At 50.0% G+C, this 27,402-nt stretch overlaps 2 protein-coding genes across 2 annotated transcripts in view; one reads left to right on the plus strand and one right to left on the minus strand.

Annotated features, from left to right (window-relative positions):
* The window catches only part of LOC140716472 (immunoglobulin alpha-2 heavy chain-like), a 34,875-nt gene extending 25,439 nt beyond the window's left edge, over window positions 1–9,436 (plus strand). The window contains exons 10-11 of the mRNA XM_073029232.1: window positions 1,999–2,212; window positions 9,036–9,436. Coding sequence (XP_072885333.1) covers window positions 1,999–2,002 — 4 coding nt within the window. The 3' untranslated portion in view covers window positions 2,003–2,212; window positions 9,036–9,436. The remainder of the gene's footprint in view (window positions 1–1,998; window positions 2,213–9,035) is intronic.
* Window positions 9,437–12,133: 2,697 nt separating this feature from the next.
* On the minus strand, window positions 12,134–20,903 carry LOC140716476 (purine nucleoside phosphorylase-like). Its single transcript, XM_073029238.1, has 6 exons — window positions 20,778–20,903; window positions 19,887–20,056; window positions 19,634–19,737; window positions 18,078–18,253; window positions 17,749–17,939; window positions 12,134–13,508 (listed from the first exon to the last, which is right to left on the minus strand). The coding sequence occupies exons 1-6, from the start codon at window positions 20,798–20,800 to the stop codon at window positions 13,291–13,293; spliced, it is 882 nt and encodes a 293-aa protein (XP_072885339.1). The 5' UTR covers window positions 20,801–20,903; the 3' UTR covers window positions 12,134–13,290.
* Between the last annotated feature and the right edge of the window lie 6,499 nt (window positions 20,904–27,402).

A 27,402-nucleotide genomic window follows, 5' to 3' on the forward strand; every position in this document is an offset into this window, starting at 1 on the left:
GGGGTGGGGTGGGGGAGGGGTGCCAGAACTGCTCACGGTGCCTCAAGCACACTCTCATCATTGCTTTGTAAACACCGTGATGTAACGCTTACAGAAGGGAAGTAGGCATTGTTAATTAAACATAGTCGGATGCTCCATCTGCCAAGTCACGCCAGCAATGACTGTGCTTGTTAGCTCCACCTTATCAGTCAGGATCAGTCCAAGCAGCTCAAGGATAGACTACACAGTGCCAAAAGTAAATCATTAACTCTTCAGCTCAACAATTTTTTTCCCTCCAGTCACAGGTCGACAGGGTAGTAAACATCTGGGTAGCCCGGCCTTCATCAAGTCAGGGCCCTGAGCTCAGGACCGGGACGCTGGCGTATCAGCAGGCGTACCCGATGCTGATGAGCCGGCTGGGTTTTGTGCTCAGCTTTGGTCACCCTGCTCTGGGAAAGATGCCTTCGAGCTGAAAAGAGCACAGAGGGTGTTGCCAGCTCTCCAGGAACTGGGTTACAGAGAGAGGTTGGGCAGGTTGGGGCTTCGTTCCTTGGAGCGAGGGGTGACCTTATCGAGGTGTATATAACCACGAGGGGGCACAGATAGGGTGAATGCGTGCAGTCTTCCTCTCCAGGGCTGGGGAATCAAGAACCAGAGGGCAGGGGTTTAACGTGAGAGGGGAGATTCAATAGGAACACGGGGGGCAACTTTTTCACCCAGAGGGTGAGAGCTACCGGAGGAAGTGATTGAGGGAGGCACATTAACAATATTTGAAAGGCACTTGGACAGGTTCACGGATTGGAAAGGTTTAGAGGTTTACGAGGATGTAACTGAGACTTAATGGACCGAATTAAGGAGTAAAGTCCGAACTTGTGCATCAGTCCCTCTCTCCAGTTTAATACCATCTTTCCTGCAACAGGGTGACCAGGCAGAACACAATACTCCCAGGTGTGGCCTCACCAGCGTCCTGTACAACTGCAACATAACATCACAACTCCTGTACCCAGTGCCCTGACCAACCAAGGTCAGCGTGTCAAACGCCTTCTTCTCCACCCGGTCTACCTGTGACTCCGCTTTCGGGGAGCCTCGTACTTCGGGCCCCTGGGCCCCTCTGTCCTACAGCACTTCCCAAGGGCCCCGCCGCTCACCATGGAGGTCCTGCCTTCGTTTATCTTCCTAGAGTGCGTCTCCTCGCTTGGAAGATGGCTGCATCTGTGCCCTGCTCCCGTCAGCTGGACTCTGGCCTAGTTTCTTTCACTGCGTTCAGAGAATCCTCTAAACACAGAGATACACATCAGTACAGCTCGGGAACAGGCCCTCACTGTGCTCAGCTAGCGAGCCCTAATTAAACTAATCTCATCTGCCTTCCTGTGATTATATCCCTCCCTTGCCTGCTCATCCATGAGTCATTACTGCCATTACTGCCTGCACAACCACTCCCGGCACCCATCACACTCTGAGCAAAACATCTCCTTTGAACTTCCACCTTAAATGCATGCTCTCTTCTATTAGATATTTTGACCCTGGGGTGAAAAGAGATGGTCATAGGAAAGGACAGCACAGAAGCAGGCTCCATGGCCTATCTAGTCTGTGACGAACCATTTAAACTCTCTAGTCCCATCGACCTGCACCCTCCATACCCCTCCCATCCACGTACCTACCCAAACTTCTCTTAAACATTGAAATCAAACTGGTGCCCAACACTTGTTCATTTCACACTCATGAGCCTCTGAGTGAAGAAGTTTCCTCTTGACCTTTTCACCCTTCACCCTTAACCCATCACCTCTAGTTGTCGGCCCTCCCAACCTCAGCGGAAAAGGCCTGCTTGCATTTACCCTATCTATACCACTCATAATTTTGAATACCTCTTTCAAATCTCCTCTCAATATTCTGCACTTCAAGGAATAAGTCCTAGCCTGTTCAATCTTTCCTGATAACACAAGTGTTCCAGATCTGGCAAATTCCTTACAATTTTTCTCTGCATTCTTTCAACCTTGTTTACATCTTTCTTGTTGGTAGGTGACCAAAACTGCACACAGTACTCCAACCTCACCTGAGCACAGTACAAGCCTCACCAACATCTTGTACAACTTCAACATGACATCCCAACTCCTGTGCTCAGTAGTTTGATTTATGAAGGAGAATGTGCCAAAAGATAAAAGCTGTGTAAAAGATAAAAGGACCCCTACTCTTTGTGATTTTCATAAATGACCTGGATGAAGAGGCGAAAAAGGTGAGTAAGTTTGCGGATGACACCAAGATTGGAGGAGTTGTGGATGGAGCTGTAGGTGGTTGAAGGTTACAAGAGGATATAGACAGGCTGAAGAGTTGGGCAGAAAAATGGCAGATGAAGTTCAATGCGGACAAGTGTGAGGTGATGCATTTTGGATGGACAAACCGGAAGACTGAGTACAGGATTAATGGTCGGTTACTTAAGAATGTGGATGAACCTCTTCAAGTGTGGACCTTGGGGTTCAAATCCATACATCCATGCAGGTTGAAAGGGTAGTTAAGAAGGCCTATCGGATGCAAGGCTTCGTTAATAAGGGGATTGAGTTCAAGACTAGAGAGGTCATGTTGTAACTCTACAAATCTCTGGTGAGACCACACTTAGAGTATTGTGTTCAATTCTCGTCACCTCATTATAGGAAGGATATGGAAGCTATGGAGAGAGTGCAGAGGAGATTTACCAGGATGTTGCCTGGTTTGGAGAACAAGTCATATGAAGCAAGGTTAGCAGAGCTGGGACTTTTCTCTTTGGAGCATAGAAGAATGAGAGGGGACCTGATAGAGGTCTACAAGACTATGAGAGGCATAGATAGGGTGGATAATCAGTACCTGTTTCCCAGGGCACCAATAGCAAACACCAGGGGGCATATGTACAAAATTAAGGGAGGGAAGTTTAGGGGAGACATCAGGGGTAAGTTTTTTACACAGAGGGTTGTGAGTGCCTGGAATGACTTGCCAGGGATGGTGATGGAGGCTAAAACATTAGGGGTATTTAAGAGCCTCTTGGACAGGCACTTGGATGAAAGAAAAATAGAGGGTTACAGGGTAGTATGGGTTTAGTACTTTTTTTAAGGAATATATGGGTCGGCACAACATGGAGGGCTGAAGGGCCTGTACTGTGCTGTTGTGTTCTAGTGTCTAGTGTTTGCTATATGCGTGCTTCTCATAATCTTATAAACCTCATTGGAATCGATAAATTGGTTCGTTATTGTCACGAGTACTGAGATATACTGGAAAAACCTGTCTTGCTTACTATTCGTACAAATCAATTCATTTCACAGTGCACTGAGATAAAACAGGGTAAAACAGTAACAGATTGCAGAATAAACAGCTACAGAGAGAGAGTGAGGTGCAGACAGACAATGACATGCAATGCATAACAAGGTAGATTGTGGAAGGCAGGGGTCTGCCTTATCGTACAAGAGCCTGATAACCGTGTGATAGAAGCTGTCCTTGAACCTGGTGGGACGTGCTTTCGGGCTTTTTGTATCTGCTGCCCGATGGGACAGGAGGGGAGAGGGAATGTCTAGTGTGGGTGGGGTCTTCGATGATGCAGGCTGCTTTACCGAGGCAGCGAGAAGTGTGGACCGAGTCCGTGGAGGTCTGTGATGTGCCGAGGAGTGTCTACAACTCTCTGCCGTTTCTCGCGGTCGCGGGCAAAGCAGCTGCCGTAGCGGTCAGTGATGCACCAGATCAGAATCAGAAACAGTTTTAATACCAGTCGCATATGGCATGAAGTGAGTTAACCTTGCGGCAGTACATAATACATAATAAGAGAGAAAAAGAAATCAGTGAATGACAGTACTTCTATATGTACTAAACAGTTAAAAGTAGTAAAAATGGTCAGAAGTGGGGATGTTCGCAGGTGACTGCACAAAGTTCTGCACCATTTGTAACTCCTCAGATAGCAAAGCAGTTCATACCCAAATGCAGCAGGACCTGGACCATACCCAGGCTTGGGCTGACAAGTGGCAAGTAACATTCGAGCCACGCAAGTGCCAGGAATGACCATCTCCAACAGGAGAGGCTCTCACCATCGTCCCTTGACATTCAGTGGCTTCACCATCACTGAATCCCCTACTGTCAACATCCTGGGGGGTGACCATTGACAGGAAACTGAACTGGTCTAGCCATATAAACACCGTGGCTACCAGAGCAGGTCAAAGGCTAGGAATCCTGCGCTGTGTACCTCACCTCCTGACTCCCCAAAGCCTGTCCACCATCGACAAGGCTCAGGTCAGGAGTGTAATGGAATACTCGCCCCTCGCCTGGATGAGTGAAGCTCCAGCAACACTCAACAAGTTTGACACCATCCAGTACGAGGCAGCCCACTCGACTGGTACCCCTTCCCCAAGCATCCAATCCCCCCACCATCGATGGACAATTGCCGCAGTGTGTACTGTCTACAAGATGCACTACAGCAACACACCAGAGATCCTAAGGCAGCACCTTCCAGACCCACAATCAGCACCATCTAGAAGGATGAGAACAGCAGATACCTGGGAACACCACCCCTTGGAAATCCCCCTCCGAGTCACTCACTACCCTGACTTGGAAACATATCACCGTTCCTTCATTGTCGCTCGGTCAAAATCATGGAATCCCCTCCTTAACAGCACTGTGGGTGTACCTACACCTCAGGGACTGCAGTGGTTCAAGAAGGGAGCTCATCACCACCTTCTCAGGGGCAACTAGGGATGGGCAATAAATGCTGGCTTATCTGGCAATCCCACAACCCGTAAGTGAATAAATAAAAAAAAAGAGGAAATTAAAAAAGAAAATTTTAATAAAGTGGAGAGGTAATGTTCACGGATTCAATGTCCATTCAGCAATGGGATGGCAGAGGGGAAGAAGCTGTTCCTGAATCACTGAGGGTGTGTCTTCAGGCTTCTGTCCCTCCTACTGGACAGTAACAGTGAGAAGAGGACATGTCCTGGGGGGTGTGGGGTTCCTGAATGAGGGACTCCACTTTTCTGAGGCACCGCTCCATGAGGATGTCCTGGATAGTGCAGAGGCTCGTGCCCATGACTAATAGAAAGGATGTAGCTGTGGTTCATTGATACAAGAGAAGGTGAGGGTCAGTGGGGACAAGCTAGATGTTTCCAGGGGTGTTGGTGAGGTGTGTGCATAGGTTGTTGACGTTCTCTCCTAGGGACTGGAAGCTCTCTGCCTCTTGACCTCCACACTGTTGATGTAAACGGGAGCGTGTGCACTGACCCCTTTCTGTGAGGTCATCGGCCAGCCCTTTTGTTTTGTTGACGTCAAGGGAAAGGCTGTTGTCCTGACCAAGCTCGCAATGTTCTCTCTCCATTGAACTCTGGAGTCCTGCTCCAATATCTGACTTCGCACTTCGAACACAGAGCAGCGCTTACTTACTGCCTGTTACGCTGCTGGCATTTTGGGCAGCAACGTTCAGGAATTCCTTCATCGTCTCAGTAGCTTAGAACGTAGAACAGTACAGCACAGGAACAGGCCATTCAGCCCACAATGTTGTGCTAGGCCAGCCAAAAAGCAAATCAGAAACACCCAAACGCTAATCCTTCTTACCTACAGCAAGTCCATATCCCTCCATCTTCCTTACATTCAGGTGCCTATCCAAATATCTCTTAAAAGCCTCTAAGGTATTTGCCTCCACCACCATACCAGGCATCCACCACTCTCTCCTCACATCCTCCCTTGAACACCCCCCCCCCCCCCACCTTCAGTGCGAAACTTACCCTTCGCATCCCTGAGCTGCCTCTCGGTTATCGCTCCTGTCCCGGATGGAGACGCAGGAATCCCGTCGCACTCGGATGTAGAAGGATTCTTCGTTGCTGCTTCTGGAACAGTTTTGTTTGACCGGTCAGGGTCGTTAGCCCTGAGCTGAACCCCCGAACCTGGAGGACCGGTGGGCCACTCTTAGTCTGACCTTTACCCTTTGACCTGTTTGGCACGGGTGACCCCACCAAGAGCCAAAGCATAGAGCCCTGACTCCAGCCAACATAGCTCTCCAGGTCATTGAGGCATACAAGCCTCCAAACCCTACGACAAGGTCGTGGTCCTCTTGAAGGCTAGAACAGTATAAACGGTTGGCTCATGATGTTCTGCCAACCCTTTAACCTGCTCTAACATCAATCTAACCCTCCTTTCCAACATAGCCCTCCATTCTTCTCTCATCCATGAGCCTCTCTCAGAAATCTTTGATTGTCCCTAATATATTTGCCTCCACCACTGCCCCTAACAGGGCATTCCACACACCACCACACTCAATTCACCTTAAAATTATACCCTCTCGTACTAGCGATCTCCACCCTGGCAAACAGGTGTTGGATGTCCACTCTATTGATGTCTCTTTTCATCTTATACCCCGCTATCAAGTCATCCCTCCTCCTCCTTCACTCCAAAGAGAAACCCCCGGCTCGCTCAACCCCTCTTAATTCAGCGGGCGCAGCGTCATGGTAAATCTCCTCTGCACCCTCTCTAAAGTTTCCACATCCTTCCCACAGCACGGTCTAAGCAGAGCTTTATACCGGCGTTACCCCAGCTAATGGAGAACAACACACCGTAGACCTCGATAGAGTGGATGTGGAGAGGGTGGGGGAGTCTAGGACCAGAGGACACAGCCTCAGAATAGAGGGGATGAGGAGGAATTTCCTTAACCAGAGGGTGGTGAATCTGTGGAATTCTTTGCCCCAGGCAGCTGGGGAGGTCAAGTCTTTATGCATATTTAAGGCAGAGGTCGATAGATTCTTGATTGGTCAGGGCATGAAGGGATACAGGGAGAAGGCAGGAGACTGACCTCGGGCCCAGTGTTTGGACGATCTGAACACTGGCCCAGATAGATTCGAGAGGCAGGGCATCAGGACTGCAAGCAAGGGTCGGGCCGATTTCGCTTGCTTGCCCACGATTCTCTGTGGCGCTGAGGCCATGAGGTTGCTCCAGATTTGTGTCTGCTAACAGGACGAACTGAGACCGAGGCTTTAGGCCTAGGGATTCGGGTCCAAGGATTCGAAATGCTCTTGCTTTCTTCTGTTGTCTGCATGATTTGTGTTTTTATTTCCTTTCACTGCGCATCATTTTTAAATTGGGTTTTTGCTTTATGGCTGCCTGTAAGCAGGCAAATCTCAAGGTTGTATAATGTATACACATACTTTGATAATAAATGTAATTTGAACCATTTGAAGTGGGGCTTAGAGGGAAATTGTATCAGCTATGATGAAATGCCAGAGCAGACTCGATGGGCCAAATGGCCTAATTCTGCTCCTATAGCTTATGGCCTTATGGTCCTAACATTGAGGGATTAGATTAGATTCAACTTTATTGTCATTGTGCCGAGTAAGATACAAAGCCAATGAAATGCAGTTAGCATCTGACCAGAAATGCGAAGAATAGTGTTATTTACAGAATAACTGTGAATAAAAAGTAAGTGCTACAGCACACAAATATAAAAATACTGAGACAGTACAATATGGGTGCAATACTGCTTAGCGCTGTGATGTGAGGTTCAGCAGGGTCACAGTCTCAGGGAAGAAGCACTTCCTGAACCAGCTGGTACGGGAGCGGAGTCTTCTGTAGTGCCTACCGGATGGGAGGAGAGTAAAACATTCATGTTTAGGGTGATATGCGTCCTTGATAATGCCTTTCGCCCTGCCCAGGCAGCGTTTATGGTAGATGTTCTCAATGGTGGGCAATTGGGTACCGATAATCCGCTGGGCAGTTTTCACCACACGCTGGAGTGCTTTGCGGTCCGATACGGGACAATTGCCGTACCACACTGAGATGCAGTTGGTGAGTATGCTCTCAATGGTACAGTGGTAAAAGTCCGTCAGTATCCTGGGTCAGAGGTGAGCTTTCTTGATGCTCCGCAGGAAATAAAGGCGCTGTTGTGTCTTTTTGATCAGGATGGAGGAATTTGGGGACCAGGAGAGATACTCGGTGTTACGAAAACCCCGTAACCAGGTAACTTACCAGCAAAGATAGATGGATCAGCTGAGTCGGATGCTACTATTTTCAAACGTTTTATTCAACAAGGGCACAAACGTATGGTTAATACAAAACATTCAGATCGTCAAAACTCAATCTAAAACACCGGTGTAACCATAATCAATCAGAAATAAGCTCTACAGTTGTCTAGGGGGTAATACTGAGTCCAACGGAAGTCTTAAGAGTCACTCAGAAGTTTGCAGGCTTTTTCCTTTATAATTTAGAAAAGATGCACACTTGCCCGTCGTCTTGGCAGAGCAAATCCTTGGAATCAGGGGAGCAGACTTCCCCGTTGTTATTTTAAAAGCAGTCTTTCGTTGGTTTTAGCCACAGATTCAAAGTCGGAATCTAGCGTACGTGGCTTCCTTCAAAATGGCGTCCCGCTCCCACGGGAATCGATCTCGTGTCTCCTGGGTGCGTCTGCTGGGTGCATCTGAGGGTCCTCCCCTCAGACCCGCCTTTATACTTCTTCACGGGATCGCAGGTGTCAATCAAGTTGCAGGTAATGCGATCTCTCTCTCAACCAGCCCACTTTGCCCGAGGGCTTTTCACGTGGTCTCCATGAGACAATAGTCAAAGTCACCGTTATTCTGCTTCTTGGGAGAACGTGGTCTTTCGCACGTCTCTCTCTCTTGGGTCAGCTGACCCCCCCTTAACTAGAGTTCTTGCGATTTTCACAAAGGAGGGGGCCAAAGGCATAACATCGGAAATGTGGACACCACTGAATTTGAAGCTTGATACAAGCTCCACTACAGCTCCATTGATGTAGATGGGGACTTGAGTGTGGCTCCGAGCATGCCTGAAGTCCACAATGATCTCCTTGGTTTACGGATGTGGACCCCACGATCCCTCTGTTCCTCCTGATTGCCTTGAATCCTGATTCCAGCTGCCCAACTTCCCTGCTGTGACCTCAGACAATGCCACTCGCCATTCACACTCTCTCCAATTTATCACAAACTGACGAACCAGAACCCCAGCTCAACATTAGAAGGGCCACAGCACCTGTGGGTACCCCACTGGTCTCAGATTTCCTTCCCCTCTGATCACTCACTCACCCTCCTCCTCTCCCTCTTCCTTCCTTACAGTGTGAACGAGCAGAGGTGGCGGAGAGAGAGAGGGATTTCAGCCAACAGCGCGAGACCGGAGAATGTTCTCGACCCCGGGCCCTGCAGCAGCTCCTGAAACTCAATCCCAAACCTCCCCGCGGCCGCCGAATCAGTGGAATCCAGAGGGGGACGAGGTGCGGCGGTGTCTGGAATGCTCAGCTCTACGCGTACACCTTCCCCAACCCCCCATGCGTCTGCCGTGCCTTCCTGTACCCCCGTCTGCGCTCTCCACACCGGGTAGAACACAGCCAGCTGTCCGTTGGCAGTCCTGTGGTGTGGGGGAATGAAGAACAGACAGCAGCCTTCACGGAAACAGGCCCTTTGGCCCAGAGTGCCTGTGCTAACCAAAATACTAAATAAAACTAAATGCCTTCTTCCTGGACATGTCTAACAGCTTCTTAAACACCTCTATCATATTCTAGGCGCCCACCACTCTGTGCTAAAAAAGAACTGCCCCACTCATCTCCCTTTCATCTTAAATGTTTACCCTCTGGTATTAGACATTACCACCCTGGGGGATAAAGATACTGGCTGTCTGCACCATCTGTGTCTCTCCTAACGACCTCAGGTCTCCCTTCAGCCTCTGCCACTCCAGGAAAAACAACTGAAGTTTGTCCGACCTCTCCTCACGCCCTCTAATCCAGGCAGCGTCCTAGTGAACTCCTTCCGCACCCTCTCCAAAACCGCCATATCTGTCCTATAATGAGACGACCAGAAGCAAGCGTGTTACTCCAGGTGCCGCCAGACCAGAGCCTTATTCAACTGCAACGAAAATCCGGCACGCAGAACCTCACCATCCTGTACACCCTCATCAGGACCCCCACCACGGTCCGGTGCTCCAGGTCTATCCTTGTAACTGAAGTCCTCCCTCCCCAGGAATCTCCCCTGCACTCTCTCCAAAGAATCAGGTTTGTTTCCACTGACGTCAGCATGAAACTTCTTGTTTTTGCAGTAGTGTAACAGTGCAAAAGGCACAAAGGTTGCCCCAAATTACAAATAAACTGAAAAGAAATAACGAGGACTGTCCCGAACTCTGATGATGGAGGGGAAGAGGCTGTTCCTGAATTTCTGAGTGTGTGTCTTTGGGCTCCTGTACCTCCTCCCTGATGGTAACAGTGAGAAGAGGGCATGGCCCAGTTGGCAAAGGGCCTCAGTGGTGGATACCACCTTCCTGAGGCACTACCTCTGGAAGATGTCCTCGATGGTGCCGAGGCTTGTGGTGATGGAGCTGGCCGAGTCCACTGCCCTCTGCAGCCCACAGACCAGTACCGGCCCCTTGGCCCACACTGCCCTGCCAACCATTAAGCAGACTCCAGTGTCAACCTCACCCTCCATTCCCCAAAGGTTACAGGAGGAAGAGTGTTTGGGGGTGGGGGGAAGATACTAAATCAGCCGTGATGGAATGGCATAGCCCCGATGGGCCAAATGGCCTGGTTTACTCCCCTGTCCCTAATGTATCAGCCTCTATCACTGCCCTTGGCAGGAAACTCCATGCAAAGAACTAAACTCTGATACCCCCATCATCTCTCATATTAGCGTTTCCACTCCGGGAAAAATATGCTGGTTATCCACTCTGCCATATCACCTCCCACCCTCGTTCGCTCCAAAGAGAAAAGCCCTAGCTTGCTCAACCTTTCCTCATATCTCATGCTCACTAATTCAGACAGTATCTTGATAAATCTCCTCTGCACCCTCTCTAAAGCTTCTACATCCTTCCTATAATGATGTGCCCACAACTGAACACCATATTCCAAATGTGGTCGACATCGTTACTGCCCGTTACACCTCTGGCGACGGAGGTCCTCCATCTCTGGCAGTGTTCAGGGCTTCCTCCATCATGTCAGTAGTTTCCTCTCCGTTTTCACTACAGTCCTGGGTGGAGATTCAGGAATACTGTCACACTCAGATGCAGGATCCTTTATTGCTGTTTCTGTACCAATTTTACTTTAGTGACTAGTCAGGGTTGTTAGCCCTGAGCTGAACCCCCGAACCTGGAGGACTGGCCTCTGCCCTTTGTCCTCTTTGGCATGGGTGACCCCACCAAGAGCTAGAGCATAAAGCCCTGACTCCAGCCAACATCGCTCTCCGGGACATTGAGGCACGTAAGCCTCCAAACCCTACAACTTTGTGGTCCAACCAGGGTTTTTAAGGAGCTGCCAGTGCATCCGGACGCCAGCAGTGCAAATGCTCTCTGTCAGATGGCCGTGGGCATTTGGAAGAGGACTCACCTCCTTCCGGCGACTCGCTTCAACAGAGGACACCAATGAAGGTGGGGATAATCCGGATCGGATGGGATGTAGAGACCAGAGGTGACGAGTGGGCCAAAGGTGGAGAAAGAGGATTGCCCCACACAAAATGCTGGAGGAACTCAGTAGTCAGGCAGCATCAGTGGAGAGGAATAACGAGCTGATGCTTTGGGCATCATGGAGGATCACATCCTGAAACGTTATCTTTATTCCTCTCCATAGATGCTACCTGACTTACCAAGTTCCTCAAGTGTAACGCTGGATTCCCCTCCAAGAGGGCCACAACCTTGGCGTAGGGTTTGGAGGCTTGTATGCCTCAATGACCTTGGACAGCTATGCTGGCTGGAGTCAGGGCTCTATGCTTTGGCTCTTGGTAGGGTCACCAGTGCCAAACAGGTCAAAGGGTAGAGGCCAGACTAAGAGTGGCCCACCAATCCTCCAGGTCTGGGGAAATCTGTTCAGGCTAACAACCCTGACTGGTCAAACAAAACTTACAGAAAGAGCAATGAAGAATCCTTCTACGTCTGAGTGTGATGGTATTCCCGAGACCCCGCCCAGAACTTGCATGGGTGACAGTAGTGAAGACTGAGCTGATGGAAGCCCCAAATGCCAACAGAGATGGAGGACCTTCACTGCTGCCCTAAACACCAGCGTAACGGACAGAAAGCACTCTGCAATTCCTGCACCTGCAGGATGTCTTGTGTTAGGATGATCCCATCTCTTCACTCTCCCTCCCCACAATCCATCCTCCACCTTCAACAGGGGGAGAATTGATCGAGTCCACACCCGAGGCCCCCAGCCCGAGCTCCTTTCATGAAAACACACAGCCACCAGTCTTTCAGACTTTTATTTTGCTTCTGTGGCAAGTTACAGACTTTGCATCACGAAGAGGAAAGTTAGCATCGTTAAATATAAATTAGTGAGGACTCCCAGACTCCCTCCCAGGTGAAAGGGACACCAAGACCCACAGGTCCTGTCCTCACCTCTCCCACCCACTCGTGGCAGTGGTGGTGAAAACAAAAAAGTCTGCCAGGGAGGCCACATTGCTGGTAGGGATTGTGGATGCAGATGTCAGCAAAGTCATTTCCCCACGTGGCTCAGGCGACAGGGACTGACCCCACAATGACGAGGAGTTCGTCGTAGTCTTCTCACGTTCGGAAGACCCACGTACACAGTAGTACAAAAGACTGAGCAGAACTAAATAAATAAATTTCAAATATATATATATATTTATATATAGATAGAGTTCAGTGCACAGATCTTCCCCTGAGGGAGACAGAGACACCACTCAGTAGAAAGATATCCCTCAGGAAGAGAGAGAGAGCGAGCGAGCAGGGGTGGGGACTCTCCACCCTGGAAGTGATCTCTCACAAATGTGGACAGTTCTCTCCCCCTCACCAGCACACTACAAAAACCTCTGATTAAATAACTATAAACTATACTCTGTCACGATATTAATTTGGTCCCAGAAATTCTAAGAAGCAAACCGTGTCAATGCAAACAGGCATAGGATTGGGCTTCCCACAACTCAATCATCCAATCGCAAACCTCCTCTCAAACTCCACAGACCCCAGTGGTAAATTGGCATCACGAGGCATCCCCATTGGGAAATTGGACTGTTCACAGTACCATGGGGCTTCCCCATTGGTCAACTGGACTGCACAAATTAACCGGCCACCCCATTGGTAAATGGTTCCCTTGGGATCTCCTGATTGGTCTACTGGATCCTTTCCATGTGACGGGGGGGAGCCCATTGGTCAGTTGGAGTCAGACATCATCACATTGGTGGAAGGGCCTAGCTCCTGTGATGCCTGGAAAAGAAGTGAGAGGTGGTTGGCTGTGGAGAATGAACCATTCCTCCGAAAGCTAGGAATCAGGTTATTTAATTGTTTCTCTATATTAGAGCTGGGGCAGATTGCGAGGTAAAAAAGGAGGGGTTGTGGGGGGGGGGGGTGTGAAAGGAAGGGAGGGGAGGGTGGGGTCAAGTCTCAGGAGGCGTTTCTACTGCAGTCCATCCGGGCCACAATGCGGGTCACCAGCTTCTCCAGGATCTCGGCGCTGCGCTTGCTGGACTGCAGGACCTCCTCATGGTTGGCCCGCTCCTCACTCTCGTAGTCCATCACCACCTTGTTGGTGACCAGCGACAGCCCCAGGACTCGCAGCTTGCAGTGACGGGCAGTGATCACTTCGTGGGTGGTGCTCATCCCTGGGGTGGGGAGGGGGTAGAATTCCACAACAGGTCAGACACTGAATGAAACTCCCTCCACACCGTCCCATCACACACTCCCGGGGTCAGACACAGAGTGAAACTCCCTCCACACCGTCCCATCACACACTCCCGGGGTCAGACACAGAGTGAATCACCCTCCACACCGTCCCATCACACACTCCCGGGGTCAGACACAGAGTGAAACTCCCTCCACACCGCCCCATCACACACCCCCGGGGTCAGACACAGAGTGAAACTCCCTCCACACCGCCCCATCACACACTCCCGGGGTCAGACACAGAGTGAAACTCCCTCCACACCGTCCCATCACACACTCCCGGGGTCAGACACAGAGTAAAACTCCCTCCACACCGTCCCATCACACACTCCCGGGGTCAGACACAGAGTGAAACTCCCTCCACACCGTCCCATCACACACTCCCGGGGTCAGACACAGAGTGAAACTCCCTCCACACCGTCCCATCACACACTCCCGGGGTCAGACACAGAGTGAAACTCCCTCCACACCGTCCCATCACACACCCCCGGGGTCAGACACAGAGTGAAACTCCCTCCACACCGTCCCATCACACACTCCCGGGGTCAGACACAGAGTGAAACTCCCTCCACACCGTCCCATCACACACTCCCGGGGTCAGACACAGAGTGAAACTCCCTCCACACCGTCCCATCACACACTCCCGGGGTCAGACACAGAGTGAAACTCCCTCCACACCGTCCCATCACACACTCCCGGGGTCAGACACAGAGTAAAACTCCCTCCACACCGTCCCATCACACACTCCCGGGGTCAGACACAGAGTGAAACTCCCTCCACACCGTCCCATCACACACTCCCGGGGTCAGACACAGAGTGAAACTCCCTCCACACCGTCCCATCACACACTCCCGGGGTCAGACACAGAGTGAAACTCCCTCCACACCGTCCCATCACACACCCCCGGGGTCAGACACAGAGTGAAACTCCCTCCACACCGTCCCATCACACACTCCCGGGGTCAGACACAGAGTGAAACTCCCTCCACACCGTCCCATCACACACTCCCGGGGTCAGACACAGAGTGAAACTCCCTCCACACCGTCCCATCACACACCCCCGGGGTCAGACACAGGGTGAGGCTCCCTCTACACCATCCCATCACACACCCCCGGGGTCAGACACAGAGTGAAACTCCCTCCACACCGTCCCATCACACACTCCCGGGGTCAGACACAGAGTGAATCTCCCTCCACACCATCCCATCACACACTCCTGGGGTCAGACACAGGGTGAGGCTCCACCTAGTTCAGGGCTTCCTTCAGTTAAAGGTGGGAGTCCATGGCAATAAAAAGGGCTGGGAGCCCCTGGTCTAGTTGCTTCCATTGGTTAGAAAAATTACTGTACAGGTCATTTCTATTGGCACCAATTTTAACCCAATCAGAAATTGGACACCGAGGTTCCTCTATCCCTCACTAGAACAGAGGGATCTGGGAATACAGATCCATAATTTATTGAACGTGGCATCACAGGTAGATAGGGTTGTAAAGAAAGCTTTTGGCACATTGGCCTTCATAAATCAATGTGTTGAGTACAGGATATGGGGCGTTATGTTGAAGTTGTACAAGACATTGGCGAGGCCTAATAACCTGTGAGTCGGCTGGGGTGATATACTGCATCCGGTGCTCCCGGTGTGGCCTTCTATAGATTGGTGAGACCCGACGCAGACTGGGAGACCGTTTCGATGAACACCTACAGTCTGTCTGCCAGAGAAAGCAGGATCTCCCAGCGGCCACACATTTTAATTCCACGTCCCATTCCCATTCTGATATGTCTATCCATGGCCTCCTCTACTGTCAAGATGAAGCCACACTCAGGTTGGAGGAACAACACTTTATATTCTGTCTGGGTAGCCTCCAACCTGACGGCGTGAACATCGATTTCTCTAACTTCTGTTAATGCCCCTCCTCCTCCTTACCCCCTTATTTATTTATTTCCCTTTTTTCTCTCTCCATCCCTCTCACAATTACTCCTTGCCTGCTCTCCATCCCCCTCTGCTGCTCCCCTCCCCCTTTTTCTCCCTAGGCCTCCCGTCCCATGATCCTTTCCCTTCTCCAGCTCTGTATCCCTTTTGCCAGTCAACTTCCCAGCTCTTGGCTTCATCCCCACCCCCTCCTGTCTTCTCCTATCATTTCGGATCTCCCCCTCCCAAATCTGTTACTGTCTCTTTCTTTTGTTAGTCCTGACGAAGGGTCTCGGCCCGAAACATCGACTGTGCTTCTTCCTATAGATGCTGCCTGGCCTGCTGCGTTCCAGCAGCATTTTGTGCGTGTTGCTTGTTGTCCTAATATGGAGTATTGTGTACAGTTTTGGTCACCCTCCTACAGGAAATAAATAAGATTGAAAGAATGCAGATGAATTGTACAAGAATGTAGCAGAGACTCATGGAGCTGATTTGCTGAGAAAGATTGAATAGACTAGGTCTCAGTTGCCTGGAGTGCAGGAGAACGAGGGCAGCTCTTTGACAGCATGGAAGCTTACCATTAACTGAAGGGTCTGATAACCCCTGATTGGGAATCCCTGATTTATGAAGTCCAAAAGCCCTCTTTATGACCCCATTACCTGTGACGCCACTTTCAAAGAACACTGAATGCACGCTAAATTGAGGGGTATATAGATAGCCTGTCTGCATGCATCACCCTCAGGTTGGGTGAGACTTGAACTAGAGGTCACAGGTTCAGGGTGAAAGGTGAAATATCAAAGGGGAAATCTGAGGGGAACTTCTTCACTCAGAAGGTGGTCAAGTCAAGTCAAGTCACTTTTATTGTCATTTCCACCATAACTGCTAGTACAGTACACAGTAAAAATGAGACTGTTTTTCAGGACCGTGGTGTTACATGTCACAGTACAAAAACTAGACTGAACTACGTAAAAAACAACACAGAGAAAAACTACACTAGACTACAGACCTACCCAGGACTGCATAAAGTGCACAAAATAGTGCAGGCATTACAATAAATAATAAACAGGACAATAGGGCAGTAAGGTGTCAGTCCAGGCTCTGGGTATTGAGGAGTCTGATAGCTTGGGGGAAGAAACTGTTACATAGTCTGGTCATGAGAGCCCGAATGCTTCGGTGCCTTTTCCCAGTCGGCAGGGGGGAGAAGAGATTGTGTGTGTGGAATGAGCTGCCAATGTAAGTGAGGTTTGTTCAATTATAACAAAGTTTTGGATCGGTACGTGGACAAGAGGGCTACGGTCCAGTATGGACTAGATGGGCCAAATGGCCCATCTGTGTTGTGGTGCTCTGTAATCTCACCACTTCTGACATTCATACCCCACCACATCTCTCCCCCCCCACTGCTGCACCAGGACAGACAGAGGTACCCACCCACAGCATCCGCTCCTAGAGCCAGACAGAGGTACCCACCCACAGCATCCGCTCCCAGGACAGACAGAGGTACCCACCCACAGCATCCGCTCCCAGAGCCAGACAGAGGTACCCACCCACAGCATCCGCTCCCAGGACAGACAGAGGTACCCACCCACAGCATCCGCTCCCAGGACAGACAGAGGTACCCACCCACAGCATCCGCTCCCAGAGCCAGACAGAGGTACCCACCCACAGCATCCGCTCCCAGAGCCAGACAGAGGTACCCACCCACAGCATCCGCTCCCAGAGCCAGACAGAGGTACCCACCCACAGCATCCGCTCCCAGAGCCAGACAGAGGTACCCACCCACAGAATCCGCTCCCAGAGCCAGACAGAGGTACCCACCCACAGAATCCGCTCCCAGGACAGACAGAGGTACCCACCCACAGCATCCGCTCCCAGGACAGACAGAGGTACCCACCCACAGCATCCGCTCCCAGAGCCAGACAGAGGTACCCACCCACAGCATCCGCTCCCAGGACAGACAGAGGTACCCACCCACAGCATCCGCTCCCAGAGCCAGACAGAGGTACCCACCCACAGTATCCGCTCCCAGAGCCAGACAGAGGTACCCACCCACAGTATCCGCTCCCAGGACAGACAGAGGTACCCACCCACAGCATCCGCTCCCAGGACAGACAGAGGTACCCACCCACAGCATCCGCTCCCAGAGCCAGACAGAGGTACCCACCCACAGCATCCGCTCCCAGGACAGACAGAGGTACCCACCCACAGCATCCGCTCCCAGAGCCAGACAGAGGTACCCACCCACAGCATCCGCTCCCAGGACAGACAGAGGTACCCACCCACAGCATCTGCTCCCAGAGCCTTCAGCATCCGGCACTCGGCGATGGTCTCGTACGACGGGCCGCCCAGGGCACAGTAGACGCCTTCGCGGAGAGTGTGGCTGAGCCCCAGGCTCTGGGACACCTCGGTAGCCAGACTCCGCAGCTCTTTGTCGTAGGCATCCGACATGCAGGGGAAGCGCTCGCCAAACCTGGGTGGGGGGGGGAGAAAACGGGAAATTCAGATCGCCGGGATCCAGATGTGGCTCCTTCAAGCCCATCTATATGTTGCCCCCATTGCCCTCACCTCACCTCACCCCACCCCCCCCCATCCTGCCCCTCGGACTCACCTCTCGTCGTTGGGTCCCACCAGCGGGTTGACCCCCGCAAAGCCAGGCATGTTGATGTGGTCCTTCAACAGCATTATGTCGCCCACCTTGTAGTCAGGGTTTAGGCCCCCCGAGGCATTGGTAACGATCAGCGTCTTCACCCCAATCAGCCGGAACACCCGGATTGGGAACGTGGTCTGTGGGCACAGGGGCGTCACCATGGCACTCTGACCAGTAGCCAAACCCTCACCCACAGCCCCTGACCCAACTCCTGGACCTCAACCCTGACCATCACTGATGAACTCCTGACCAATGAACTCTGACCCTCAAGGAGCAACATTCAAAACCACTAACCCATGACCCTCAACTTTCCTCCCCCCATACCCACCCAATGACTTTGAACTTCCCCAACCTCAGCCTCCTCAAATCCAACCTTAATGCCCCTTGTTATACACCCCTAGGGTTCATTCTGTCTGTGGCCTGTCACTTTAAAATGCTGGGAGAATCAGAATGACTTAGACACCGTTTGAGCTGCTCCAGAGAGACCAGAGACAGAGAGAGAGACAGACACAGAGACAAAGACACACACAGAGAGCAAGAGAGAGAGAGAGAGAGAGACAGACAGACAGAGAGAGGGAGGTTTGAAACAGAAGAAACCTGGTGACTGAGAGATCACTGTTTGGACTCTGTCCAAGTAGCCCGTGAGGGTGAGTTTGATTCTATTCGAATACTGAAGTGTGACTGTCACATAGTTAATCCACAGGAATGGGTTCTCTGGTGAGGGGAAAACCTTTGTGAATACCACATGTGTGTTTACCCTTTGTCTGGGTGTGGTCGTTCACTGAGGAAAGGCACCCCTGTGGCAAATCAGTGTTGGAATTATTTCGTAGGTCGTGGAACTGGATAAGTGGCTATCACGTTGTGTGTGATTAGGTAACCTTGTGGAATCTACCGGTGTGTCGACCCTTGCCAGGGTGGTGGTTCCCTTGGAGATGGTCCCCTTTGTGATCAGCTACTGTGGGTGATAATCCATACGAGGATTCTGTTTGAGTATCTTGTGGCCACCACTTTGGGATGTCCCGTAGCTGAATTCGGCTGTGGTACCACTTGTGTTGGAAGGATATCCGTTGAAGATCACTGACGGTGACATTTCGTGAGTGGAGTGGAACGGAACAACTTCGGAGAGGAAACCTGCTATTGTTATTTTGTATTGCTGTCATGGAACCTGTCTCGCCTTTGGATTACAAACATCTCGTAATAATTAACCTGTAATCTGAACTGAACCTTTCCTATCACACCTTCCTAAGACCACCCACCCAAGCTTGAAGCAGTTTAGGGATTTGTATATTTATACCTATATCTACATAACACCGTTAACTCTTGATTTACCTGGTTTAAGTTACTGTATGACGTAGTTACTAATAAAATAGGGTTTTGTTAACAGCAAGACCAGACTCCAGGTGTCGTCTATTGCCGCTGATACTTTTACAGGGTCGCGTTCCAGACCCCTTCACTTCTCTCCCTCCCCTGCTACTGCCCTCCCTCTCACCCCCCCTCCCCCCACCCCCACACGTCACCTTCCAGACGGCGTGTCCCTCGTACAGGTGGAATCGGCCCTGCATGCAGACACAACGCTTCCCACTCAGGGTCCCAAACACCAGCTGCCCCACGTGGCCAGCCACTGTAACACAGAGAGGGAGTTGGTCAGTGTATGTATGGCGGGGGGACGGGCATGGGGTGAGTGCGAGGGGGGGGGGTGAGACCAATCGACACGGGGGAGTGGGCAGCGGCGGGAGAGGGTGGGGCCTTTAGCTCGGGGTTCATCCTTACCCGAAGTGGTGGGGAAGTTGGGGATATCACAGTACTTGAATTTAACCTGGTCCTTCAGGGTGTCGGCGAGAGCCCCGAGACCGGAGCCGCATATGATGGCGACGGTGGGCCGGTACTGCGTCTGGGAGAGCAGCCAGTCCGCAGTGGCCTTGTACTCCTCATACGAGTATCTGTAGGAGAGAGCAGACATCCTGATTTACAGGCACCGTAAAGCACCCCCTTTCACCGTACAGGCACCCCCCGAGGGAAGAGCTCATCTCCCACAGCCTCCTCGTGGAGTTGGCGTGCTGCTCGACCGCAAATATCCCCCCCCCCACACACACCAGGGGAAGTTGGGCGGGGTGAATCCCCGACGTGACAGTCAGCCTCCCTCGGCTCCCGGAATGAATCATCACCGTCTGTGACTCGCATGTGGACGCCGTGGGGGGGAATCATGCGTCCCATTAGAGATGAGCGGCCGCCCCCCGCCCCGCGGTCCTTTCCGGGCAGCGAGCCCGGAGATCGGATGAGAGACGCCGGGGTCGAGCAGGTTCCCGTCCGGCGGGACGCATCCACTCGCGTAGAGTGAGACACACCTACACACACACACCATGCTCTCTCACCCCCCACCCCCACCCACACACACACACACACGCGTAGAGGCACCCCAGGGACGCCAGCACACGCACACAATGAGCTACACACCTGACAGCCCAACTCAGACAGCATCGGTGTCGTAGATCCCTCGCATCCGACCCGACCCGACCCGGCGCCCTCCTCCCTCCTCCCCGCAGCGCAGAGCCTGTTTATTTCGCATTATTAATACTATCGCATTATTAATACTATCATTATTTCGCATTATTAATACCATCATTATTTCTGGACGAGGATTATCTGGAGGCCAAACCTTACCCACTCCTCTCCCCGGGCGCCATCTCTTCCTGGTCGGAAACCCCTTTGCCTGCGCCGCCTGCTTTTATCAATGAGAAACCTACTTCACCCCATTACCTCACAAAAGCATCACACCGTCCTAGCCCTCTGATTGGCTGGGGCGAAGGAGGGCTATTCACGTCTCCCACGCCTGGAGGTGAAGGAAACGTGTGATGTTAAGCCCAGACCTTCCCCCCCCCCCCCACCCTCATTATTGCGAACACTCCGCTCCGGTTGCCCTCGGGGAATGTCAATCAGAGGGGAGGCGAGGAGTAAAATGAAATTATTATAATAGAAACAAAGAAAACCTACAGCCTTTCGGCCGACAAAGTTCTGCCGACCATGTCCCTACCTTAGAAATTACCCATAGCCCTCTATTTTACTAAGCTCCATGTACCTATCCAAAAGTCTCTTAAAAGACCCTATCGTTTCCGCCTCCACCACCATTGCCGGCAGCCCATTCCACGCACTGACCACTCTCTGAGTAAAAAACTTACCCCTGACATCTCCTCTGTACCTACTCCCCAGCACCTTAAACCTGTGTCCTCTTGTGGCAACCATTTCAGCCCCGGGAAAAAGCCTCTGACTATCCACACGATCAATGCCTCTAGTTTAGTGCTGTCAGAAACTAGTTAAAATAAAATCCGTGCATCAGTGCGATTTATAGTAGATTTGTTGTAATCTAAGGACATTGTCCAAAGTAAATATTCCCTCCACCCTTCTCCCCTCTGACAGCGCCCCCTCCTCACTGCCCCTCCCATGGTGCCCCCTCCTCCTTGGTGTTAGCAATGTTTTTAGTTTGTGTGACTGTGTCCCTGGCCATGAACTCAGGAACTCGGTATATCGACCCCGGCAATGTTTGCTCTGTCGAAGAGTGTGTTTTCCAGGAATGACCCTTGTGGAAGCTTTCAGGACTGACAACACACTGTCACAGTTTGCATGGCCTAAAAACTTACCGCTCTCCTTAAATACCTGCTAACATTTCCACCCGGGGGAGAAAGGATACCGACTGTGTACTCTACCTGTGTCTATCAGGCCGCCCCTCAGTTTGTCCAACCTCCCATTGTAGCTCCTGCCCTCCAGGCAATATCTTTTTGAACTTTTTCTGCACCCCGCCCAAACACCCTTCCTGTCCTGGGGCAACCAGAACTGAATGCAGTACTCAATAGGCAGCCTGATTAGAGTTTTATAAAGTTGGAACTTAACTTTCTGACTCTTGAACTCAATGCCTAGACTAATAAAAACAAGCATGTTGTAAACACGAGGAAATCTGCAGATGCTGGAAATTCAGGCAACGCACACAAAATGCTGGTGGAACGCAGCAGGCCAGGCAGCATCTATAGGGAGAAGTGCTGTCGACGTTTCGGGCCGAAATCCTTCATTAGGACTAACTGAAAGGAAAGATAGCAAGAGATTTGAAAGTAGGAGGGGGAGGGGGAAAATGCGAAATGATCGGAGAAGACCGGAGGGGGTGGGGTGAAGCTGAGAGCCGGAAAGGTGATTGTCAAAAGGGATACAGAGCTGGAGAAGGGAAAGGATCATGGGACGGGAGGCCTAGGTCAGCACCTCTTTTCTTTGATAAGGATCCCACAACTGCTTTCAACACTCCCAGTGAAGCCTCACCCACACCTTACAAAGCCTCAGCATCGCATACTGTTCTAGTCCTCTCAAAGTGAGAGCTAACATTCCGCTTACAGAGTGATGCACCATCAATAACTCACGCCGAGACTTAGGAAGTGAGATATCGGCTTTTATTGACTGAAGAACAACTACATCCTGGGAAAATGAGGGAGAGCAGCAGGCCACAGTCGCCTTTATACAGGGGTCTGTGGGAGGAGCCACAGGGGCAGTCAGCAGGGTCTTGGGAGGAGCCACAGGAGCAGTCAGACAGGTATATCTAGTTCACCACACAGAGTGAACGGTAGGGCACTGAGGAAAGCTCCGGAACAGAACGATCTGGAAATACAGGTCCGTAATTTATTGAAAGTGGTGTCACATGTAGACAGGGTCGTAAAGAAAGCTTTTGGCACATTGGCCTTCATAAAACAATGTATTGAGTACAGAAGACACACACACAAAATGCTGGTGGGACGCAGCAGGCCAGGCAGCACCTATAGGGAGAAGTACAATCAACGTTTCGGGCCAAGACCCTTCGTCAGGACTGACTGAAAGGAAATATAGTACGAGATTTGAAAGTGGGAGGGGGAGATCAGAAATGATAGAAGACAGGAGGGGGAGGGATGAAGCTAAGAGCTGGAATGTTGTTTGGCAAAAGGGATACACAGCTGGAGAAGGGAAAGGATCATGGGACGGGAGGCCTAGGGAGAAAGAAAGGGGGAGGGGAGCACCAGAGGGAGATGGAGAACAGGCAGAGTGATGGGCAGAGAGAGAGAAAAAAAAGGAGAGGCGAGAAACTAAATGTATCAGGGATGGGGTAAGGGGAGGAGGGGCATTAACGGAAGTTAGAGAAGTCAATGTTCAGGTTGGAGCATGCTGTAAGCCTTCTTTACCACCCGATAGATCTGTGAGGCCACTAACAGGGAGCTGTGGACTTGAACCCTGGGCTCCCTCTGTACGCCAACACTGTTAAGGGTCCAGACATTAACCATGTACTGTCTCTGTACATTTCATCTTCCAAAAGGCAACACCTCACACCCGCCCGGATTTGACTCCATTTGCCATTTCTCTGCCCTTGACATTGAGTGGCCCAGTCAACATCAGGGAGCTACAGAGCCTACAAAAAGTATTCACCCTGATTCCCCCCTCTCCCAAGAAGTTTTCATGTTTTATTGTTTTACAATATTGAATCACAGTCAATTTAATTTGGCTTTTTTGACACTGATCAACAGCAGAAGACCCGTGCCAAAGTGAGAACAAGTTTCTACAAACTGGTCTAAATTTATTACAATTATTAAACACAGAATAATTGATTGCTTAATTACTCAACCCCTTCAGGTCAGTAATTAATAGCTGCACCTTTGGCAGCAATTACAGCCTTGAGTCTGTGTGGATTGGTCTCTATCAGCTTTGCACATCTGGACACTGCAATTTTGCCCATTCTTCTTTACAAAACTGCTCAAGCTCTGTCAGATTGCATGGGGGTCGTGAGTGAACAGCCCTTTTCAACCACAAATTCTCAATTGGATTGAGGTCTGGACTCTGACTTGGCTAACTCCAGGACATCAACTTTGTTGTTTTTAAGCCATTCCTGTGTAGCTTTGGCTTTATGCTTGTGGTTGTTGTTTTGCTGGAAAACAAATCTGCTCCCCAGTCGCAGTTCTCTGGCAGACTGCATCATGTTTTCCTCCAGGATTTCCCTGTATTTTGCTGCATTGATTTTACCCTCTACCTTCACAAGCCTCCCAGGGCCTGATGCAGTGAAGCATCCCCACAACATGAGGCAGCCACAACCATGTTTCATAGAAGGGAAGTTGTGTGTTTTTAATTATGCACGGTGTCTGGTTTATGCCAAATATAGCGTTTAGTCTGATGGCCAAAAAAGCTCAATTTTGGTTTCTTCTGTTACGTACCCCGTAACTGGGTTTACAGACCAGCAGAAAGAAGTCTGGTGGAGTTGGAGTCTGGTGGTACCGAAAACTAAAGGTGTTTATTAGTAAACTAAGCAATACAATATCAAAAATGCAAATATACATATAAAACAGGTTAGCAATAATAAACATAGACAATCATAAACAAGCTCTATCAATGTCTAGGGGTAAATGAATTGTCATAAGAGAATATAGAGTTCAGTTCAGTTCATGTGTGCTGAGGTAGTGGCAGTTGTTGTATTGTAGTTTGTTGGAGAGAGAGAGAGAGCAAGCAAGAGATCGAGCAGCTGCAGCCAGCAAACCTTCTGTCGTATTCTGATTCCGTTGTACCGTTGTGGTCATTCGGTTATGACCCCTCCGTTCTCAGCTAGACCGTTCTTCTGTGGTGGACTCGTCACTCTGGTATGAGTGGACACACACACAAGCCCCCACCGGCCCTGCTGTAACACTGTGAGCTTTGTTCACTGATCTCCTGATTCGGTCTCCGAAACCCCCACCTTTCCTGTGGGTTCACAACACTCAGTCAGTGTCCACTGGTGTGTCTGAGGGTGTCTCCCCAGACCTGTCTTTTATCCCCACTGACGGGGTATCAGCCATCCATCAACTCAAAATGACCATGTCCAGCAAATCAGGCCACTCCTGCTGTCTCCTCAGGAATGTTAACGAGCAAAGTAACGTCCTTGCAGTGAAAGGTAAACAATCAGTGAAGAAGCCATAATACATAAATCAAATGTGTGTGTCTCTCTCTTATCTGTAGCAGATGTCCCTGCCTCTGTGCTTCATCTCTCTCTCTCTCACATTAGCAGCATAGCAATAGTTCATAGTTCTCAAAAGGGGGGGGGGGAATGGTTAACTCTGCACCCCATTCCCATCAAGGAATGTTCAGCACTCATAACACTTCAGACCACAGATCCTTCTTCCAGCTGACTTCAGAGTCCAGCCAGGATCTCATGGGAGTTTTCTTTTTCAACAGTGGTTTTCTCTTTGCCACTCTCCCATAAAGCTGTGCCAGGCGAAGCACCCGGGCAACAGTTGTTGTATGTGGAATCTCTCCCATCTCAGCCACTGAAGCTTGTAACTCCTCCAGAGTTGTCATCGGTCTCTCGGTGACCTCCCTCACTAGTCCCCTCCTTGCACAGTCACTCAGTTTTCGAGGACGGCCTGCTCCAGGCAGATTTACAGCTGTGCCATATCCTTTCCATATCTTGATGATTGACTGAACTGTACTCCAGGGGATATTCAGTGACTTGGAGATTTTCTTGTATCCATCTCCTGACTTGTACTTTTCAATAACCTTTTTGCGGTGTTGTTTGGAGTGTTCTTTTCTCTTCTTGGTGTAGTTTTTGTCAGGATACTGACACACCAGCAGTTGGACCTTCCAGGTACAGGTGTATTTATACAACAATCAACTGAAGCACCTTGACTGCACACAGGTCTCCAAAAACAGATCTCCATTTAACTAATTATGTGACTTCTAAAACCAATTGGCTGCACCAGTGATAATTTGGTGTGTCATATTAAAGGGGGTGAATACTTATGCAATCGATTATTTTGTGTTTTATGTTTGTAATTAATTTAGATCTCTTTGTAGAGATTTCACTTTGACACAAGAGTCTTTTTCTGTTAATCAGTTCAACAATGCCAAATTAAATCGACAGTGATTCAATGTTGTAAAACGATAAAACATGAAGATTTACAAGGAGGGGTGATTGCCTTTTATAGGCACTGTAAAAATTTACAAGCACTTCCCTGTTACTCTTACAGCTATCTGCGAGGATGTTGCTGGGACTTGAGGGCCTGTCTGAAAGAGTGAGGTTGGACAGGTAAAGATTTTATTTCGCATAGAGTAATGGTGGTGGGGTGGAGATGGAGGTGTTGTTACGTACCCCCTAACTGGGTTGTCAAACCAGCAGAAATGGAACACTCGTTGGAGTCTGTAATTACTAGAAACTAATAAAGTTTATTAGTAAATTAAGTAATACAGTACACTAAATGCAAGGATATAAATGTAACAGGTTAACAGTGATAATATACACAGAAATATGGGAATAGGAATCAGCCAAGCTCTATCAAAGTCTAGGGGTAAATGATCAGTCTTCAAGTGAAGCAGAGTTCAATTCAGTTTAGTGTAGTTCGAGGTAGTTGTTGTGGTCCGTTGGAGAGAGAGAGAGAGAATGAGAGATACAGCTGAGATTTCAGGCAAACCTTCTTGTCCCGTTGTGGTCACTGACTGTGACCCCTCCGTTCCAGATGTGACCGTTCTTCCGTGGTGAACCTGTCACCCAGCCAAGGGTGGACACACAACAGGTCCCCACCGGTCGTACCTTTACACCGTGAGCCTCTGACTGATTCCCGCGAATCAGTCCTCCAAACTCCCACCAACTTGTGGGGGCACAATGCTCTCCCCAAGGTCTCGTGGCGTGTCTGCGGTGTCTTAGCAAACCTGCTATTTTATCCCCCCCCCCCCCGATGGGGTATTACCTATCCATCAAACTTCACCACTTCCTTTCGTCTCAGCAGAAGTGTTAACGAGCAGTTCATGTTCAAAGCAAATGTCCGTGGCAGTATCAATGCAGACGCCAAAATACTGAATTATGTGTGTGTGTGTGTGTCTCTCTCTCTCTCATTAGCATTTTGAATGACTCTCCCTTATCTCTGTTTACTCTCTTATTAGCATTTTGAATGACTCTCCCTTATCTCTCTCGTTATCTCTCATTAGCATTTTGAATGGCTCTCCCTTATCTCTCTCTTATTAGCAGCATCCGTTCTGCAGCTCTGCTCGGCTTCACACATAACACCCCCATCCTTAAAAGAATTTTTATCGGGGGTAAAAATTAAGGACATGAATGCACATTACAAAATACACTCTAATGTACAGGTAGTCATCAGCTATTAGGCTAATACAGAGAACTTTAAATTTAACACCTGGATAGACAATCGGCAATCACATTTTCGGTTCCTTTTACATGTTTTATATTTATATCAAATTCCTGTAATATCAGACTCCAATTTAACAAGCGTTTGTTTTTAACCTTCATGGTGGTCAAAAACACTAATGG

The sequence above is a fragment of the Hemitrygon akajei genome, chromosome 25 (assembly GCF_048418815.1).
Source record: "Hemitrygon akajei chromosome 25, sHemAka1.3, whole genome shotgun sequence".
Lineage (NCBI taxonomy): Eukaryota > Metazoa > Chordata > Chondrichthyes > Myliobatiformes > Dasyatidae > Hemitrygon > Hemitrygon akajei.